Source organism: Lycium barbarum, chromosome 4 (assembly GCF_019175385.1).
Source record: "Lycium barbarum isolate Lr01 chromosome 4, ASM1917538v2, whole genome shotgun sequence".
NCBI lineage: Eukaryota > Viridiplantae > Streptophyta > Magnoliopsida > Solanales > Solanaceae > Lycium > Lycium barbarum.
In genome coordinates, this window is record NC_083340.1 from 53,508,074 (window position 1) to 53,530,383 (window position 22,310).

A 22,310-nucleotide genomic window follows, 5' to 3' on the forward strand; every position below is an offset into this window, starting at 1 on the left:
CTCAGCACATTACCAGTGTGGAACAAAATACCAAGTTGTAACCCTTCAAACCAACCTTTCAACCAAGTATACTACTAAATGGAATAAACAGAATTGGACCAAACATCTTACTTCACAAATCTGTAACCTTTAAACATCTTTTAAATCAAGCATCTTACCAAGTAGAAAAAATAGAATCAGACAAAGCAAAACACCTAACAAACCTTCAAACTTTAAACCAGGCATGCTACTAAATAGAACAATTAGCAATTGAACTACACATATTACCAGATAGACTCTTAATCCTGACCTTAGCCTTTAAACCAAACATACTATTAAATAGAACAAATAAGAATTAAGCCAAACACCCTTCATAATAAACCTGTAACCTTTAGACCATCTTCTCAAACAAGTACTATTAAATGAAACAAACAGAATTAAACCAAGCATAATGCATAATAGACCTTTAATCATAATTTAGGCACAAAAATCATTGTTCACACATCAAATAAGCCTACCGGCACATATCTACACTCTAAACCACACATAGGATACTTAATCACATCAAATTATTACTAATATGGACATGAATTTAAATGAAAGCAATAAACTAATAAGTGATTACCTATTTCAAGTGCAACCGGGGGAAAGAAATGGACTTGGATGCCTTCTTGCTTCCAACACCAAACTCAACCACCAAAATACCAAGCGACAAATAAGAACAGAAATTTTTAGAACTAAGGAAACTTAAACCTTTCAGTCAAAGCTTAATAACAACTGAAGGAACATAAATCTTGAACAAAAATCAAAGTTCAAGCTTTTAAAAGTGTTCCAACCTCCCCCTTCTCAGTGAAGATGGAGTTCTATTTATAGATACCCCGAACTTATCTCAAATATAAGAATAACGACGTGGGACTTGTGGATTTCCACAAGTCTTCACTTGAAGCCATCAGTACATGGCCCAGATTAAAATAAAAAACAAAATCAATGGTTCATTTCACTCTTATACCACTGTAATCAACGAAAATCATAAAAAAATACAAGTTTGTACCTTAAGAGGTTGTTTGGCCAGATTTTATGGAGAAAAGGACGAAGCCTTTAATGCTTCACCCTCTCCTCTGATTATCCCATGTTACACGCTTCAAATAGTGATGGGACACGATGAGAACAGGTGAGGGTGGGGTGTAGTGGTGGAGGCGGCGCTAAGGTTTTGCCCCTCGCCGCCTCCCCTTTCCCCTCTTTACATACGAGATCACTTAGGGTCTGAAAATAAAATGGGGGGAGGGGATATACGTACCCCACCCCACCCCCCCCCCCCCCCCACCCCCCTTTAAAACAATTAATGGACTGGGTCTGGTCCATTATGGACTGGACCTGATCCTCTTTTTTCTTTAAAACATGATGGGCCTTTGACATATATGCATACATATATGCACAATGTATATTTGTATATATATATATATATATATATATGGAGGGTCGAGGATAAATGCCCTACGCAAAAGCCAATTATTAGCCAATCAGGACTAAGTTAATTTAAAACACGACTTGTTCAAAATCATTTTGCAGATATGGCCCCAATAATCTACCAAATTAATTATCAAGATAATTTATTAATTAAACAACTATGCAAACATACAGAGTTAGAGTTTGAGGGGTAAAATGGTCAATTCATTTAATTACTCAAATTACCTCGGACCATAAATAGAATAAATTACTCATTAATCTGATTTTCCTTAATTTAATCAACTAAGCAGATAATTATTCCAAATTGTTTTTTCTTTTGATTAATTCCAATAGAATATTCCCTAAATGTCATAAAACCTCAATTAATTTTTGTACAATTCATAATATCCTAAAAATCTCTTCATCAATTTAAAGGGGTGGAGTATTGTCTTGAATAACTTTTTATAAAAAAATATTTAGATCCTTTAGGGTGCAAAGCTTATTTTATTTATTGTCCAAGGACTCTGAGTACTTAAAATAAATTACGGGAGATCAAAAATTAGTTGTCAACAACGATTATAAGCAAAGGAATAACTATTACAAGCAAATACATAACTATTACATTTGAAAAGGCGTGTCTTCATGCGTAGTACCGCTTGATTGTGTCTGAGTTGATCTGCTTGGGCCACCCTTGGCCGTCTATTTCTGCTAACACCATCGCTCCTCCAGAGAGTACCTTGCAGACCACATAGGGGCCTTGCCAATTAGGAGCAAACTTCTCTTTATACTCGTCTTGGTGCGGGAATATTCTCTTGAGCACCATTTGTCCTATTTGAAAAAGTCGAGCTCTGACTCGTTTGTTGAAGGCGCGTGCCATCCTTTGTCGGTATAGTTGACTGTGACATACGGTAACCATCCTCTTCTTATCAATTAAAGTCAATTGCTCGTACCGAGCTCAGACCCATTCTGCATTATCCAATTCAGCTTCTTGAATGATTCTTAATGACGGTATCTCAACCTCAGCAGGTATGACTGCTTCGGTACTACAAACAGGTACGGAGTTGCCCCTGTTGATGTTCAGGTTGTTGTACAGTATCCCAATAAGGTGTATGGCAGTTGGTCATGCCACCCCTTGTAATTTTCTATCATCTTTCTCAATATCCTTTTGATGTTCTTGTTGGCTGCTTTTATGGCTCCATTTATTTGTAGACGGTAGGCCGTTGAGATTCGATGAGTGATCTTAAACTGCTCATAGGTATCCTTCATCAAGTGACTATTCATATTTGCCCCGTTGTCCATTTTGATGGACTCGGGTATGCAGAAGCGGCATATGATGTTGTTTCGCACGAAATCAGTTACTACTTTCTTCGTCATTGATTTGTGTGATGTTGCTTCTACCCATTTGGTGAAGTAGTCAATGGCAACCAGAATGAATAGATTCCCATTTGAAGCAATAGGCTAGACGGGCCCAATGACGGCTATACCCCAAGCGATGAATGGCCAGGGTAAGCTCATGGATTTAAGTTCGCTTGGAGGGACTTCGATTAGATCTCCGTGGATCTGACACTGATGGCATTTTTGTACAAAATTGCAGTAATCACTTTCCATTATCATCTAGTAATACCCCACTCTGAGGAATTTCTTGGCTAGCACGAAACCATTCATATGGGGCCCACAGGTCCCAGTATGTACTTCTTCCAGGTGTTTCGTGGCATCACTAGCGTCCACACATCGAGCAAACCCAGGTCTGGCTTCCGTTTGTACAGTATTTCTTTGTTCAGAAAGAAACGGTTGGCCATTCTTCGGATGATTTTCTTTTGGCTACTTGTGATACCTTCAAGATACTCCCGCTTCTCCAAATATATCTTGATGTCGTTGTACCATGATTTGTCGTCTGGCTTTGCTTCCATGTGGGAACATTAGGCATGCTCTTCTTTCAGACTTATTTCTGGCGGGTCAATGTGACTACTTTCGGGATGCTGAATAATCGATGCTATGGTGGCCAAAGCATTGGAAAAATCATTCTAAGCTCTTGGCGTATGCCTGAATTCTATATTCTTGAACTTTTTGCACAATCTTTGTGCTAGGTTTACGTATGGAAAGATGTTATCATTCTTGGTGGAACTCGCCTTGTACTTGGTGGATTAGGAGATTGGAGTCTTCTGTGACCAGTAGTTTGTTGACATCCATGTCCAATGCCATCCTGAGGCCTAGGATGCAAGCTTCATATCCTGCCATGTTGTTGGTACAGCGAAATTTGAGCTTTGCGGCCATTGGGTAATGTTGCCCGATTTTCGATATCAAAATCGCTCCGATTCCAGAGCCTTTGAATTTAACGGCCCCATCGAAGAATAATCTCCATCCCGTGTAGGGCTCCACCGTTTCTTCTTCTATGGTCAATACTCCTTTATCTGGGAAATGAGTTCGACGGGGTTCGAGATCCCCATCCACGGGACTTTCAGCTAGTAGGTCAGCCAAGGCTTGTCCTTTGACGGCTTTTTGCGCTATGCATACAATGTCGAATTCACTTAACAACATTTGTCACTTGGCCAACTTCCCGATGGGCATGGGCTGGTAGAAGATATACCTCAGTAGGTCCATCTTGGATATGAGGTGGGTGGTATATGACGATAAGTAATGCCTCAACTTCTGGGCCACCCCTATTAAGGCGTAGCAAGTCTTTTCCACCAGTGTATATCTCACCTCATAGGCAGTGAATTTCTTACTCAGGTAATAGATGGCACGTTCTTTTTTTCCTGTTTCGTTGTGTTGTCCTAACACACACCCAAAACCATTTTACGAAACTGTCAAGTATAGCAAAAGTGGGCTCCCTGGCCTGAGAGGTACCAAAACTGGTGGATTGGACAGATACTTCCTGATGGTGTCGAAAGTTTCTTGACACTCTTTTGTCCATTTTTTGGGCACGTCTTTCTTTAGGAGCTTAAGTATGGGCTCTACAATAAAGGTGGACTGGGCTATGAATCGTCCAATGTAATTCATCCTTCCCAAGAAGCTCATGACCTCTTTCTTGGTCTTAGGAAAAGGTAACTCTTAGATTGCCTTGAAATTGGCCGGATCTAGTTCTATGCATTTTCGGCTAACTATTAACCAAAGTAATTTTTCAGCGAGCACTTCGAATGCGTACTTAGCAGGGTTCAGTTTCAGATTCAACTTTCGGAGTTTTTCAAAATATTTCCTCAAATGTGTGGTATGCTCCGAGCTATCTCTTGAGTTAATGATGACATCGTCCATGTATACTTCTATTCCCTGTGGATCATGTCATGAATCTTGTGTAAGTAGAACCGGCATTCTTGAGGCCAAACGGCATTACCCTATTGTGGTACAACCTCCCCCCCCCCCCAATGGAGTGATGGAAGCTTTCTTTTCCGCAACCTCTTTATCCATTAAAATTTGGTGGTATACAACGAAACAATCCACAAACGACTTTAGTTCATGCTTGACACAATCGTCCATGAGTATGTGGATGTTTGGGAGTGGAAAGTTATCTTTTAGACTGGCTTAGTTGAGGTCCCCTTAATCCACACATATTCGTATCTTTCCATCCTTTTTGGGTACTGGCACTAAGTTGGCCAATCATGTAGGGTACAAGGTCACTTCTACTACCCTGAACTTGATTTGTTTTTCTACCTCATCCTTAAGTAGATGCTAAGATCCGGCTTGAACTGCCTGATTTTCTATTTCACGGGTGTAAAACTCGCATTGATGGGCAACCTGTGGAACACTACACTAGTTCTCAATCCCAACATGTCAGCGCATGACCATGCAAAGATGTTCACATATTCTTTCAGTAGACTTATCATTTCTTCCTTTTGGGGTGCCTCTAAATACGCACTTATACTAGTTTCTTTGATGTTCTCTTCATCACCTTGGTTGATAGCCTCAGTTTCATCCACATTCCGTTTTTGTTCATTTTCCAATTGTTTTACCTCTTCTACTAGACCCTCAGGTACCATTATTTCCTCGTCATATTCTTCCTATTGCTCCTCCTCTATACCGTTGGACTCATTCGTTTTTCAACATGTCATGATATTTAGGGTTGCTTTATTATTTCTATTACTGAAACATCAAGGCAAAGTGAGGTTAGTATAAAACGCATACATGAAATTTAGAAAATTAAAAGCAAATGCAAATTGATTTTCCCATAATTCGAGGCTACATTAATTTGATTATAATGAAAATACAAAATGTGGTCTTTGATTGGACCAACATCGAGCCATTTCCATTTTTGAAAACATTACGAGGTAAATAAAGTGAAAAGGGCGAGTAATCGGGCCTCGGCTGATTCTCGTTGTTTCAAAATAAATTCATCATTTCTCTACCGAAGATCCAAAAGTGGGGTAGAGGTCCAGTTGGACAGCTGCTTGCTCGGATCAGCATCTCGGATAGTGGGTGCTTCTGTGCATTCTTCCAATATTACTAAGCAATCTTCTTCTCGAAATAGCATCCCTATCCCTTCTTCTATGTCTGAATCATTCGGCATAGGCATTTTATTTGGGAATGACTGGTACGAATTCGGAATAGGGTTGCAGAGCTTCGCAACGCCTTTCGTCTTCTTAGTGGTCATTGAGACCTTATCATCAGTTGGACCATACCCCAGCCCGAAGCAGAAATTATCTTGGGGAATGGGAATTAGCTTTGTGAAACCATGTAAGTTCCTTCCCAAACCTTTCCTCAGTTTGACCCTATTTTGTAGCATAGTTGATGCAATCATTTTATAGACTACCAGTATAAGTGCCTCTGTGGAGTCTATCTTTTGGGCAACCCCCACCAGTTCCATCAGGTGGAAGTCTGTTCCTTTCGGCACTGTTTCCACAACAGGTACTGAATTGTCTGGGTATTGTGAATGCTGCCTTCTCTGTGGATTACAACATCATGGTCATGCCACACAAATTTCAAAACTGATGGAGTCAAGATGGAACGGCTCCTGCCATGTGGATCCATGTCCTTCTCTGTAACAAGTTATAATTTGCGGGTATTTTCATGACTTGGAATTCTGTGACGAATTCGGTCGGCCCTATTTGAATGTTGAGGTCAACTTCTCCAATGGCATCATAGCGACCTCCGTCAAATACGCAGATGTTTGTATGGCTCTGACGAGCCTTCCCAAGGTCACCCAGCTGAACCGGAGTGGATTCGGGGCAAATGTTGAGCCCAACCCCATTGTCGACTAGAACCCGAGTGACAACTTTATTGTGGCACATAATTGTAATATGCAGTGCCTTGTTGTGATTCGTGCCTTCCTTGGGCCACTCTTTCTCAATGAAAGCAATTTGATATTTCTCCATGACATTGGCGACCATTTCTGCCAAGCTCTCGCTACTTGTCCAGGTAGGGACGTGGGCTTCTTCCAACACTTTCATTAGAGCTAAGCGGTGCTGGGGTGAACTTAACAAAAGTGCTAGTACAGATATCTGGGCCTGGGTCTTCTTCAAATGCACCAGAATAAAGTATTCTTTCGGCTGCATTCGGTGCCAGAAATCTTCCGCTTCACCCTCAGTAATAGTCCTTTTTTTATTCCCTTTTTTTTAGGTGCCCCTTGGGCTAAATCTTCGGGGGTATAACATCTTCCTGACCTTGTCATTTTGTGAGCCACAACTACTTGTACCATAAATTCTTTACTGGGTGGCGCTGCCATTACTTGAGATACGTGCGCAACGACTGGCGTGAGAATCTGTACTTTGAACTATAGGCATTCCTGTATGGAGAGCGATGCCACCATTCTCTCTAGTGCTTGCATGAAATCCTAGATGACGGGCCTACCTGTGACCCAATCCTCTTCCTCTTCGATCATGTAGATTATGTTGTTGCCGTGGTTAGCCAAAGGATTGGTGTTCACATTTGGCTCAACCATGTAAAGGACAATCTCATTTCTGTCAATCATGTCTTGTATCTTCTACTTTAGATTGATGCAATCCTCAGTACTGTGCCCTACTTCGTTGGAATGGTAAGCGCATGTTTGGTCCGCCCGATAAAATTGATTGTTGGGATCAATGACATTTGGGGAAGTGTTTGGATCATCTCGGCGGTGCTCAAGCTTTTGAAGAGCTCAGGTCGGGTCTCCATTAATGGGGTAAATATGCGGGTAGGATTTTTTTTTAAGTTCTAACGTGGCGCATTGTAGGCATTTGGTGGTGGTTGGTTTTGGTAATTTGTGGGTGGGTTGTTTTGTGGAGGTCTGTAAACAGGTGTGGGAGTTTAGTAATTTGGCTGTGGAGCTTCGTAATTTGGGGTGGTGTTTTGAAAGTATTTTGTGGAGCTTGGTAGTTAGGTGGTGGTGTTTGGAAAGTAGGTTTCCCATAGTAGACGGGTATCGGGTTGTATGGAGCGGGTATATAGATATTTTAGGGTGGTGAAGAGTATATTTCCACCGGAGGTTGGAATTCCTCCTTTCTTTTGGGTCTGGGGCTGGGAGTATGGAAATTTTTTGCAACGTCCTCTTTATTTCTGATGAACCCTGTTGAGCTTGATCCTGCAGCCTTGCCCATCCTGTTAAACATTTCGAACTGTGGCACTTTAAAGCCTTCGGGTAAGTCCAAACCCGGATGCATGCACAGATCATCATAGCTTAAACCTGTAGCTTTTCGAGCAGCTCTTGTGGATTTCTCTAACATTTAATTCATTTTTCGCTCTAATACCTTATCGCGCCTGTCTTGCTCGGCTCTCCACGCCTTTTCTATCTCTTTATAATGGTTAATCTCTTGATGATCTGGTAAGAAACAGGGTGATAGGTCTGTGGAAAGAAACTGTTGGGTATGCGGGGTGGCTTTTGGGCATGCGGGTGGCTTTTACGGTTGGTAGGGGAAGGGTGCCTGGGCGTATAGTGGAGCTAGGGTAGGTATCTTTTGGTGTTGGGTAGGAGGGAACTAAATGAGTAGTTCCGGGAATTCGAACAACATTGGGAAGTAGGGGGGTTTGGTATGAGTTACCAATGTGTCCAACAGCAATTAAGTTTCGGGTGAACGACATTGTGGTCCAGTGAGGTAGGTGAGGAAGTGATCGGGTAGCGATGAGCTTAAAGATGGCAAAGGTGGCGGAGGCCCTTCTTAGTGGGCGCCTCTTTGGCAACATTGGTCGTTTTCGCTCTCATGATTGGAGATCAATAACTTTCTCAAATAGTATCTTAATAACGTCCTTAGAAGGCGAGGATTCTTGAAATTCCGATGTGGGTGACTCCCTAATGGCGAGTTCAGTCTGGTTTTGTTCATCTTCAGAAGTACCAGTCATTTTTTCTTTGCGTCGGTCTTGTTGGGACAGAGATGCTATTAAAGCTTTCGATCTAGTGAAGTATGCCAGTGTAAACATAGATCAACTTTCTCTTTCTATAAGAAAAGAACAACTCAAAGGCAAATGATATTAGTTTGTTAGGCAATGATAAATAAGGGAAGATATCACATAGAGTTGGCATGTAAAGCACATAACACATAAATAATCATATGTTTGATTAAAATGCTCGATTGATCTCTTGTACCGGGGTTTCGGGTATTTTTGGTTCTTTTGAATTAACTGGGGGGAATATATATTTATAATATAGGGACCGAGTCTTACGTAGACTGCCTACGTATCCCTCCACGGGAAATTAGGCCCTTTCGTAGTTTAGTTTACATAAAATAAAGACTCTCCTACTTTAAAACTACCAACCTTCCCAGACTAGGCCCGATAAAGGCTTCCTATGTATCCTTCCTTGGGACGTCAGTCGGACGTAGTTTCTTTTACATATAAATAGGGGTGGGGGTGGGGGGGGGGGGGGAACAAATCTGTTCAAAAATACAGAAAGGGACCCCCTAAATATCTACCCAAAAAGTGACCTCTCTTTGAGATCGGAACGGGTTGTTTGTCCTTTCAACCCCTTTTTTAGCCAAAGGCCCTACTTCCTAATACTGAGGCGAGAGCACTACCAAAATGCTGCCAGTGTGAACCAAATGCTCTGGCTCAAACTTGAAAGCCTCACACTCTTCAAGGTCGTGCCCTGAGGATCCAGAGTTAAAAAGACAAATCCTTTATTGAGTTGTTCCCAAAGACAAGGCCTTCAAAGCGGCTCTAATTAGCTGGATCTTCCTCGTTCTTGCAAATTTTTGGAAGATACTTGCGTACAAGTCCTTAAAGATGTTGAAATCATATCACCAAATATGAGTGTCCAAAGTAATTCCTTCATTCAGGGAGACATTGTCATGAACCACTAAGGACTGTGGTCCCCACAACTTGTGAATTGTCTTATCATCAATCAACCTTACGATTCTCTTTCTGAAGGCCAAACATTCATCAGCGGTATGACCTTGTGGTTCTTTGTGGAACAAGCATCTTTATATGCGCGTAAATCGAAGCGCAGGGAGGCAACCTCTCGTGGCTAGTGCAAGTGGCCTCCACACTCTTAAGTTTCTGGAAGATTTCCTCGCATGTCATGTGTTTTGGTGAAATGCGATAAAGGCAAGCAACAACCTTCAGTGCAATTGCCCACCAAGTTGGCGATGCCGAGCAAACGAACTCTATTTGTACTTTAGGATCTTCCACTTGGTTTGTGGAGGCATCAGAGATGGCCGCTTTGAATGGCTAAGTAGGTTATTGAGGGTCAGATTCCACTCCATAATCTTCACCCTCTTGTACCTCAAAAAGGGGCATGTACCCATGAGATATCCCTTTCCCTTTGCCCGAAATGTCTTCTTGGTGATGCCCTATCTCAGTGGGCTCCTTGGGCGGGCTTTCCGCCGAGTCCATCAACTCGTCGGCCTCTTTGATCTTGGCCTTGATTGCTTCAATTTTCCTTTCCAGGTCTTGAATCATCCTACTAAGCGATCATTCGCTTTCCCTTTTGATGGCAACATGTTCCTGGGTGTTCACGACATCCATTTCAACCTTTGGGGAAATGTAGCTAAGGTTAGTATGGGCTTGTAACTATTTGGGTGTTTTTTCTTTGTTTTTCTTTGGGTAGTGGTCGGTACCCGAGATCAATCAAGCATTTAAACGAAACAAATGAAACAATCAAAAGCACATATAGCAATATTAATAAGTATGCTACTCGCGTTCCTAAGGTTTTCTAATAGTTGAAACATAAATGTGCCATTTGTACCAAACCATTTCCCCATAATCATAAATTTCATTAATAATATTCTTCCCTAAAGGGGTACAAAAAGATAAATAAAGACAAAAAAATAAATCAGCAGAAGTATCCTCCAGTAGCTGATGATGAAACCCTATCGGTCCTTGACTTCTTGGCCTTTCGGAGGGCTGTCTGGATGTAGAGGTGGGCCGATGTCAATACGACGTCCATCAAGAAACCCTTTTCTGTGAAGCTTATTGGGGCAATGTCATCCAAAGTCTTCTTCGTCCGATCATCGAGCTTAGTCAGTCAGTCATGGGTGAACTCCAACTCATGCTTCAAGCTTGTTATGGTAGTTTCTCGTTCTATCTTCTCTAAATACTTAGCATCCCTATCATCGGCCCTTATTTGAATCAAGAGAGCTCAGATCTCGGCTTTGGAGGAGTGAGAATGCCTTGCAAGTCAGCCCTCAACCAATCTCTATACTCTTTTTCACAACCCGGATGAAACCTATCGGGAGCTAAAGTGTCTGGACCCTAAGATATGTGACTGTTCCACTCACGATGACAATGCCCGTCCCTCGGAATCCTATCACCGTCATAGTCAATGATGAATATCCCATGTTTCCAACTTGGGGTATGATTTAGGTACTCCCAAATTGCCTGGAGACACTAGATGGTACATAAAGGTGAATCCCTCGAATCCACATAAGTGGCAGGAACAGACACTTTCTGCCTTTGACCACAACAGTGTCGGATACAAAATCATCAAACATCCACTGCACACCATCCTCCATAAGTCTAGAAAAAGTTAAGGTCCAACTTTGTTTGGTCTGATCACCAAAGTTTGGTCTGAATTTGATCATGTGTTTGAGGATCCACCATTGTAGGAGTAGGTTGCATCCGTGGAAGTATTTATACTGGTTTGTACAAAGGCTTAGGGCTCGGTACATATCGGCTAGGATGATGAGGGTTAAGTAAAAGTATTTGGTGCCTTCGTGTCGGGTTATGCCGTAAAAGATGGCATGGGTGCCTGAGATGACTCGCGTATCTATGGCTAAGGTTCCATCTTTAGGAAAGACCATAAGTCCCAAGAAGCAAATGGAAAAGGCTAAGGGTCGGGTGACTTCCCACATGGCATAGGTTTCGAATTCGGCTGGGTGTTCCACAAATGCACTTGGGTTACTGAATCGTTTATATAACTCTCTAAAGGGTATAGTTTGACCATGTGCCCAATTGTCATGGGATAAGGAAATAATTTTGAGTATTTGGTGGTAGGTAGGCTTTTCGGGGATTAGAACATGGTCATCATGTTTCTTTCTTCTTTTCAGACCTAAGCCAACACTGGTTATAACATCCTTCAATTCCTCCAAAATCGAGGCTATTTCTATATTATTTCCAAAATGAAAAACCATCCAATCTCGGTCCCAAAACCTGATAATTACCTCTATCAACTCCCTACAACCCTTCATTGTCATTATAGAGGTTAGGTTTCCTAAATGACAAGATATCTTTTTCCTTTCTTCTTGACACATCCTACCCCACCATATGTATAGCAAATCTGGTGTATCAATAACCATGTCAAACTGTGAGTTGATCGACATCTACAAGACAAGGCTAATGTCCCCCTCAAATCAAAGTCAGTTAGAAAAATCCATTTATTATACTTGTTCAAAAATCTAAGTTTAGTTTCCAATATACTCCAAAATTTATCCAAGTCGTAAAAAAAAAAAAATCTATCCAAATTACTTGAGGCCCAATGATCCAATTGCTGGTTTATAAGATGGGCTTATGGCCCAAAACAGTTTAGTTCCCGAAAATCCATTTAGTTTCCTCATACTTATAAATTTCTAGATTTTGTACTTAGAAGATTTATAAAAGAAAGTTAAGGTTTTCCAATTTCGCACTTATAGCAACGGTGTCGATTTTTTGAAAATTTATTTAACTACATGCATTTTTTTTCTAGGTTCTAATCGCATTTGGGTTTCAATAATCACAAGTATTTGTTCATATACACAATACATACACAATACATATAAAATATATACATAAAGAAGAGGAGTTTAGGCTGGTGGGCCTACCTAAGCCCACTAGTTGCCTATTTTTATCCATAGGTGGGCCTTCGTAATATTAGCTTCACTTATTCATCGAACTCGATCAAGAAAAGGGGTTGATCCTCAAGCCTAACAGATTGGTTGAAGGAAGGTGGCCTAAATGACCCGACGTAGTATTTCATGCAAAGGGGGAGGGGAAAAGAAAATGGGAGGTTAGAGGGTATCTATGCTTAACAAAATAAACTAACTACAAAGCTCAAAGAATAAAAACACAACCATACGGGTAACATATATAACATGCATCCAAATGTATTCACCATACTTCGTCAAAATAAACAAACAGATCAAATAGCCCGACTCAAACAAGGATTAAAGGACAAACAGGCCCAACTAAGGAGCGTGGAAATGATAAAGGCCCAGCTTAGTGATAAAGTAATAACAAGACCAAAGCCAATATGTTCACTTAAAAAAGTACGCAAACATGCAGTTATACTTTCCTCTTGATGATATACAAAGTATACCATCCTGTATACACCTAAGTTTATATGGGCTGTGTATATCTTATATATTTCAAACGTGTATATAGGCAAGGAGAGGGTATAAAAAACAAAACTATTTTTTTTAGTTTCACTAATTGAGGTCAAAATAAGTTTAAGTTTAGAAATTTCCAGACAACAGTTCAGACTGTAAGTTGCAATGCATATCTAACAACATCATGACGTATAGAGACATTAGGAAAATCTTCAAATGGTAATCCAACTCATTTTATTTTCATAGTCACACAGATGAGCCAAGGTGAAAAATAGAGATCAAATAGGTATATGTAGTGATCAGAATCAGTTGCAACCAAAAGGAGGTTTTAAAAGAAGCGCTAGCAGTTCAAATAAGCCAAAGTGCAACTAAAAGGAGCATGATACTATTTCTAGGTGCAATACAATATGCATACTTCATTTTGAATTAAGCGGACAGAGGCAACATACATAAGGGACAATCACAAATTTCTTATATTGAAAACAAAAGATGAGGAAAGTTTCCAGTTGAACCAAATGCATAATCAAGACAAGGCATGGACCATATACTGGTCTTCCAGCTTTAGAAATCAGGATCCAATGAGCCAAGAGAGTGAATTAGACTAGTCCAAAAGTGTGTTCTCAAAGTAATCTAATGTTCAATTCATTTCAGTTTCAAATTTCCAAACAAAAGGTCATAAAAATATGATTATAAGTACAAGAGACCAGTTCAACTCAAAACATGACCAAACTATCAAATGATGCTAGTTACAAGTTCAAAATAGTCCAAGATCCTCAGTTTTACTAGCCAAGGTTCAATACAAGTCATACAAATGTTTTACCAGTGTAGTTCTTATAAGGGTACTAGCAAAAGGTCTCAGATGTAATCCAATTCTCAGTTTTTACTCTCAAGGTGACACAGAGGAACTAAGGGCAAACGTGTAGGTCAAGAATGATCAATGCAAGTTTCAAACACAGAAAGTTCAAGTTAAAGTCAATCAAGACAAATCTTAAAAGTCCAAAAGGATGCAAATGATAGATGATATGGCATAATTCAAACAAGCAGGGAAGGGAGAACAAAATGCTTAAGTCACAGAGTTAATTAAAACAAATAGCCAAGGGAATCAATAAGACAAACAACAAGTGACATAGACCTTCTGGAAATACCCTTCTCACTCAAGTTCTTATCTCAAAAAAGCCATATACTCTACCAGCAGTTACCATAACTTCCAACAAGTTCAAAAATCTACAAGCCAAGTTCAAATTTAACTCAAACTTTTAATGGATACTCAACAGGACCAAGGAAGGACAAAACAATATTCATACAAAGCAAAAACAATCTCATAAATCACCGGTCTTCATCTTCAAAAAAATTCATAACCACACAGTTGTTCAAAAGAAACCAGGAATTCAAGTTTAAAAAAAACTCATAAGGCAACAGACCACATATTTGTATTTTCAAAGCACATTTAAGGATCTCATAACCATATTTTCAAAGCATTTCAAAGAAAGATAGTTTCACTAAGCCAGTTCTAGGTGCCGTTTTAGCATAACATTAGATGTCACCAGCCTTACAAGTTTGAATCAAGTCTTTCTAAGAGACAGCCTAGCCATAACCAGTTCTTAGGAACTTAATATGGTCCAATAACGTGTAGAGAAATACATATATGCAAGTTCTAGTATCAAAATATAGGAAAGAAAGGGAGACAAGACCTAAATCACTTCTTTACTTGGTTCCAGACTTCTCTTTTTAAGGTTAAACCTAGTCATCATATTCTTCTACATGGTTTGACAAACAAAAGGGTGTTTGGAGGTTACCTAATCAAAACATGCTCATTGAACATATCAACAATGCCTTAGACAAGTGGCAGGTATACACACAACACCAAAAGTCACACTGATTAATAAACTAGACATGTTATAAACTCATCAAGTTCTCATTTTTAACAGATAATCCAATTTTGGAGGCTTTAATCCGTGATTAACTATTTCAGGATTCACAAAGCAGGTAGATGAGATTGTTCTCACTTTTAAAATACTTAGCAAAGTACAGGGATGGAAAAATGTATCCATAAGAGCAAAGCAGTCCCTGAGTTACTTAGTTTTAAAATAGGGAGATTAGAGGGACCTGGGAATTTTTTTTTTAGAACATATTGAAAAGAATCAGGCTTTTAAAAGGAAAGGATTGGTTCAAAAAATACAAATACAACAAGCAATTAGAGATTTAAACTCCTTCTTCATTCCAATATATGGAAACAACACAACATAAGCACTACATTTCAGGATTTCAAGATCATTTTAAGCCCAAATTGATCCTAGAGGACCATATAGATCTAAACAGGTAACAGACCTCAAAAATCCTCAGACACATACTCAAAACATACCACTTCAAAAGAAGAATAAAACGTAAGTTCATTTTTCAGTAGCAGCTCTTGTTTTAAGATCATTTAACCATTTTTAGAGTCATTTCAAGACATCATATGGGCTAGGTTTCAATTTTTAACAATGAACATGAGAAACATAAGTTTATTTTTCAAAGTTCTATACAACTTGGACAGTAAACATTAACTTTAACTAAAAATCAGACCAATAGCCCACATTTTGCTCAAAACCCTTTAACAAATCAAAAGAATGAACCAAAGCTGCCATAGTAGGACTAGAAGTGCTCAAAACCACAGAACCATAACTAAATAATAATAAAAATGGGAGAAGGCAGATCTAGCATCTTAAATTTAGTAACCAAGAACCAAAGCCAATCTACTTCATTTTTTACTTGTTTTAAACCTTAATACCTAACACTAATACTCAGAATCCTCCTAAAGTTCATTATGCGGTTATTATAACTTAATAACATGATAAGCTCATTGAAACAACAAATAAATAGTCAAGAACAAATCATCAACATGTATATACTATCTATATTTATAAACATTATCTTAAAAACAGTTTTCAATCAATCATTCAACAAACAAACAACCTTCATATTATTATGAACAGATCATCAGCATATATATACCAACTATATGCATAAAACAATATCTAAAAATAGCTCTCAAACAATCATTCACAAACAAAAAACCTTCATATTATTATGAACAAATCATCAATGTGCATATACCAACTATATTCATAAAATAGTATCTTAAAAACAGCTTTCAAATAATCATTCACATGCTAATACATAGAGTAAGCTAAAGATAGGAATAGAATGGATTAAAATGGAGTGTTACCTTTTAGTGGGGCAACCAAAAGATCAAAGAGGAGGGGTTGGATCAACACTTCAACACCAACACCAAAAATTCATTTCGAAAGAAACAGCCTTTGCCTTTTGAATTTTTATAGTCTAATGTAGTATATTTTCGGATAATATATGTATAGTATGGGTATATTATAGTATTTCATTATTGTATATAGAGTATACTTGATATTTCCATAGGATTCTAAAAATGAGAATTTAGAACCCTATTTACCTCCTCTAAATTTTTCAGAAGAAAAGCCACCTAGAAATGGCAACAAACTCTTCTATTTATAGTGCCGATTGGGGTGGGGGGGGGGGGGGGGGGGATGAGGATAAAAAATAAAACGTTCTTGGTTTTTTTGAATCCCTCAATATATATATATATATATATATATATTTGCTACTTTCTGTACTTTGACTACTCTATTTTATCTGTGCCGCTTTCGTGATTTGCATTTCCATATCGCTTTGAATTCCTTGATTATCCTGTTTTACTGTGTCGCTTGCATTATTTCATTGCAATATCGTTTTAAATCTTTTAACCTTATCTGACCCCCTTTTTATGCTTCTATTGAGCCGAGGGTCTCTCGGAAACAGCCATCCTACCTTGGTAGGAGTAAGGTCTGCGTACATTATACCCTCCCCAGACCCCAAGATGTGGGATTTCACTGGGCTGTTGTTGTTGTTGTTGTTGTATATATATATATTAGGATGTCAAGCCAACTACAAGGCATTGCAAGTTATGTCTATACTAGGTTATGTATTTTATATTTTTAGGCATGTTGATCATAGAGAAATTATATATATTCATGCCAACACCCAACAAATAAGGGTGCAAATTCTGCTAACAAGTTATTCAAGACAGGACAAAATCTCTCAATTATCACCGAGCTAATTTCCTAGTTCACCCTCCCAAAAGAAAAAGCAAAAAGTAAAGCATGGAGAAGATGGAAGAAATGAAGAATAGGAGGATGTTAACATACATGCTTACAGTCACATCAAATTTTAACTAAAGAAGAAGAAAGATTATGCCAGAAACTATAAACATGTACTCCTATCCATATTCTTCCAAGTTGTTCATCAGAAGCATGCATACAATTTGTTCACATAAGTATCAAAGAGGAGAGGACTTGCACAAGTTCAAGTGTTGGCTTGCTAGTACTTAAATCTATGGAGAGAGGGAGGAGAATGGACATAAAAATGTTTTAAACATGCTTAACTAAATTGCATCAGCCATGCAGAGCCTTTCACACTAACAAAAATCACTTCACATCTTGGTCAATACCATGCTTCATAAAGAGGTTGATTTTAGAATTTTTTTTTAGACAGAATTAGATAGCTTTCTAGTACTAAATGGCTAAACATCATGTAAAACATAGCAAGGCAGTTCAAATAACCAACACTGACTTTTGAATAACCCAAACCAACAACTAACAGCCTCCTAAAGTTCCATTGACGCATTAGATGAGTAACAAACAACAACATGACTTTCCACAGGATTAAAACATGCTTCTACACTATACTCAGATTTGAATTAATTAAAAAAATGACATGAAAACTTAATAAAGATGGGAAGTGGAGGCATAACTGCCCTTCCCTACATGAACAATGTACACAGTTGACAAACTTTATTTATAATCCTATATTGTGATATTTTTCAGGTTTTGTTAAAGCCAAGTGGGTATTTGAACTAGATGATTTAGCCTTGATATCAGTTTCAAAATAAGCAAATATGGGACAAAATAAGTGAGGTTTTTATATAATGAGATAGCAAAGGTGTAACATCATTTTTTTAGCTTCTTAAGGCCAGCAGTTATCATTTCAAAGAAAGAGATAGGTTTTTTCATGCTTAAACAAACAGAAAACTCAGAGAAATGTTATCACAGGATCCTACAAGGTATTGAGGCAAACACACAAGCCATTCAGGGGGCAAAAATGAATGAATGTATATCAAAGGTAGCATCAAATATATACATTATTTATTTAGGCTTAGGAAATCAACAAGAATACCTCAGGCAGACATCTACACTTATTCAATCACACATATTATCACTAACAACTCAAGTGAACAGATATGGAATATGAGAAAATGCCAAAAAATCATACAAGCTAGCTAGAAAAACTGAGTTTAGAATCTAAGCATGCATTAAGATCTTATTTAGGATATGTTTGAACTCTAACTATCTAAAACAAACCTTGGATAAGCATGAATAACCCAACCAGACTCATAACATCATGATATATAACCAAACACACATTTTGGTTCAAATTTGACCTATACAAATCTCATAATATATATATATATATATATATATATATATGTTTTGGATCAAACCAGGCTAAATAGCTATGAGGCATGATGATAACTTTAGGACTAAATTTGAACTAAGCACATAGTTGAAGTAAGAATTTTGAACTCAGTCTAAACATTCTTGTAAAACACTTAAGTATATATACTATTAGCCACAACTAGACCATATTAAAGCTAACAGGTGTCAATTAAGCACACAGGATCAACTATTAGAGATCATAAGCATGGTGATCAAACTAATGTAACATATAACCAGTCAACTAGGCTAAAAACATATAAACCATAAATGCCATATTCAATTATATTAAACTAAGCTAACTAATACAGATCAGATTTAAACTAAGCTAAATTAATCTAAGCAAAAAACTACTCTAAACTATACCAACATAGATTAACACACTTGAAGAAATAACTAAGCAAGAATGCATACAATTAATTGAATAAGGAACTAACTAAACACACATAATCACACAGCAAGACAAAACAAATACTAAGAAAAAATAAACTGAAAGGAAAGAAAATTACCTTTTTTGCGTGTAGCCAAATGTCGAGATTGGATTTGGAGATTCCTTGCTCCTTTACCCCAATGCTCAGCCACAAACAAAACAAAAACTTCAAAATTTTGACACAAAAAAATAAGATTTAAGTCGAAGCGTCCAATTCTAGTCGGTCACTTCCTTTAAAACCCTATTTTTGAGTTTTTAAGTGATATGTGATATTTCGTTGTTCAAGGTGAAGGGTTGAAATTCTTTATATAGAACCCCAAAAAAACCCCAAATAGTTGTTTGAAACTAATGTGGGACTAATCGATTTACAGAGGGATTCATCTAGAATCCTTGTAAATTTGTGAGAACCAGTAGGAATTGCGAGTTTGAAACCAAATACAACAAAAACCATTAAGGATTTGCAGTTCTTTGACCTTAAAATTCAAAAAGCAAGAGAGAAGGTCAAAACTCTACCTTGTTTGGTTGATGCGCGGTGGATTTGCACAAAAAACAATAAATGCTTCCTCAAACCGGATATACACAACTTGTTAAAGCATCATACGTCTGTGTTTTTACCATTTTTGGCCATAGATGACTAGGAGAGAGAAAAAGAATACGATGGCGGCTAGGGTTTTCCCTTCAACCCTTAGCCAAATGAAAGGAATGAGGCTTTAGGGGTCTGTTTGGGGGCTTTAAGCCAAGAATGGGCCAAGACTGGTTCCTTTTTGGGCTGGACTCGGTTGATTCTAAAAGAAGAGAAAAGAGGCCCAACCTATATGCATATATACGTAATATACATGGGTATACATGTATACTTGTATATATCCAGGTATAGATGTATATGTGGAGGGACAAATAAGCAATTTAATAAATAGCTGAAAAATTAGAAATGCCCATTAATTAATGATTCCAATTATGGCCACAATTAACCACATAGTAAGCAATTTATGAATTTAACCATAATCAAACACTTGATTAATTATGATTAACTCAAAACATTGTACAAATGCAAATTGGATATGCAGAAAATTAAGATTTGAGAGGTGGAAATGATTGACTTATTTAATTAATCAGACTTCTTGAATGAAATGGAGTAAAATGCTTGCTAATTGATTTTTTTGATAAATTTAACAATTAAATAAATAATTATTTTAAATTATCTTCTTGATTAAACTTGGAAAATGCCTCATATTAATTGTGAAAATGTGAAAATTAATCTCTAAATGATTTATAATATTATTGAAGTTATTTTGCCAGATGAAATGGCAAAATATTATCGAAACAATTTTATAAAATCATTTTGGCTTATAAAAAAATCACATTTCACTCTGTTTGATATCCAAGTACTCTGGATAATTAAAATAAATTATGGGAGGTCAAAAATTAGGTGTCAACGATCGTTCGACAGCAAGGGATCGAAATTGATAAAGCTAAGGTCGATGTTTATTTTAAAGATGCCTGAGCCTAAAGATATCCATGAATTAAAAAGCTTGCAAGGAAAGCTGGCATACCTTAGGAGGTTGATTTCAAATCCAGCTGGGAGATGTCAACCATTCAGTCATCTTATGAAGACGGATGTTCCTTTTGAATTGGACCAAGCCTGCACAAATGCTTTCGAGAGCATAAAATCTTATTTGATGAAGCCTCCAGTACTTATAGCTCCCAGACCTGGGAAACCGTTGGTATTATATATTGTGGAGCAAGAAAGGTCAGTAGAAATAAAATGACGTAAGTCTCACAATATAATATAATATAGATAAGTGCGGAAGTAAGTGAATCCACCCAGTATCGGGTCCGGTCATACAAGAGCATCTAGATTTGAATACTAAGGTCTGAATAATAATACATAAAATGTCTCAAATCATGTCTTGAGTGAAAAGTAAGACACAAGCAAAAGAGGAGTCTTCGAGGTCAGCGGACACCATGCTCACCCTGGAAAACTCAAGTAGAAGCTAATGAGTCTGTCACGACCCGGCTAGGGGGCCGCGACGAGCACCCGGTGCTACCCCACCCGGGCACCCCCTTTATCGTACATAATATAACATCTAGGTGAACCATAAGCCAATTCGTGCTTTTTCTTTTTATCGTTAATCATATTGATCCCATTAGACGACCATCATCATTTAACATATCATAGGCATCTATGCCACATCATAAGTACAAGGCCGACGAGGCCAACAAAAGATATACAAAACATGGGCCGACATGGCCGAACATCTCTACCCACATACACATGACTACGAGCCTCTAAGAGTATGACATATCGTATGAGCAGGACAGGACCCCGCTATGCCCATAATTATATACACAAAAGAATGAGTACCCAAAATATATGGCTCCGAAGGAAATGGAGCTCTCTATGTAATCTCCAAATAGGCAGCTATGGATCAAGTCTGTCTCCTTGTGCACCTGCGGGCATGACGCAGCGTCCACAAATAAAAGAACGTCAGAACGAAGAATGTACTGAGTATGTAAAGCATGATCAACATCAATATAGAAGCATAATAGATATCATATGAAATAGCATAGGAGGGGAGACAGTAATATCATCATCATCATCATCATGTCGCTTACTTGCATACATCGTCGTTTGTATCCCATAATAATAGCCATACCACTTTGTGTTCATATTCGTATACATGCCCTTACTAAGTCTTATCACACTCATATTCATATTATATACATGGTCATATCATATACATAGTATTTACATAGCATACCCAACCTCGTAGGATCAGTGTGTCGTACCATCTGCAGAGGTGTGCGCGCGTTTCGTAATCGTATACATACTTTATACATAGTCATATACATATAGTCTTACCCGGCATCATAAGCTCGGGGTCTTATCATATCCCTTCATAGGCATACATATACATATATCATAGCTCGTAAGCATCTCTAATCTCATTTTACTCTCATCATCATTACTATCCTCATCATTATCGTTACATCTACATTATAGACTTACTCGTCATACGAGGAACATAGTATAATCATAGTACATATCAAGGGTCGTGAGCTTATGAGCTCAGAATGTCAACCATGTGAAGACAACATACTCATATAGAGGAATTAGGAATTTGGCCAAGGAACCATGCCTTATGAAAGAAGGGTTAGCCTTACATACCTTTCCGTCGAACTATTCTACACTTGCACGTTCCTTTCCAATGCTAGCGTTTATACCTTCATTAATATCATAACAATGGCCATTAGTCATTCACATCATCCACATTA

General features: G+C 38.2%; 1 protein-coding gene across 3 annotated transcripts; it reads right to left on the reverse strand.

The window, feature by feature from the left end:
• Window positions 1-1,948: 1,948 nt before the first annotated feature.
• LOC132636025 (uncharacterized) lies at window positions 1,949-19,725 on the reverse strand. Of its 3 annotated transcripts, none has more exons than XM_060352678.1 (3): window positions 19,551-19,725; window positions 19,117-19,167; window positions 1,949-12,689 (listed from the first exon to the last, which is right to left on the reverse strand). In XM_060352678.1, the coding sequence occupies exon 3, from the start codon at window positions 12,081-12,083 to the stop codon at window positions 11,124-11,126; it is 960 nt and encodes a 319-aa protein (XP_060208661.1). In that variant the 5' UTR covers window positions 12,084-12,689; window positions 19,117-19,167; window positions 19,551-19,725; the 3' UTR covers window positions 1,949-11,123. The 3 variants fall into 3 exon arrangements, with proteins under 3 accessions (XP_060208661.1, XP_060208660.1, XP_060208659.1); XM_060352677.1 differs by having other exon boundaries at window positions 19,117-19,203; XM_060352676.1 differs by having other exon boundaries at window positions 19,117-19,725.
• Between the last annotated feature and the right edge of the window lie 2,585 nt (window positions 19,726-22,310).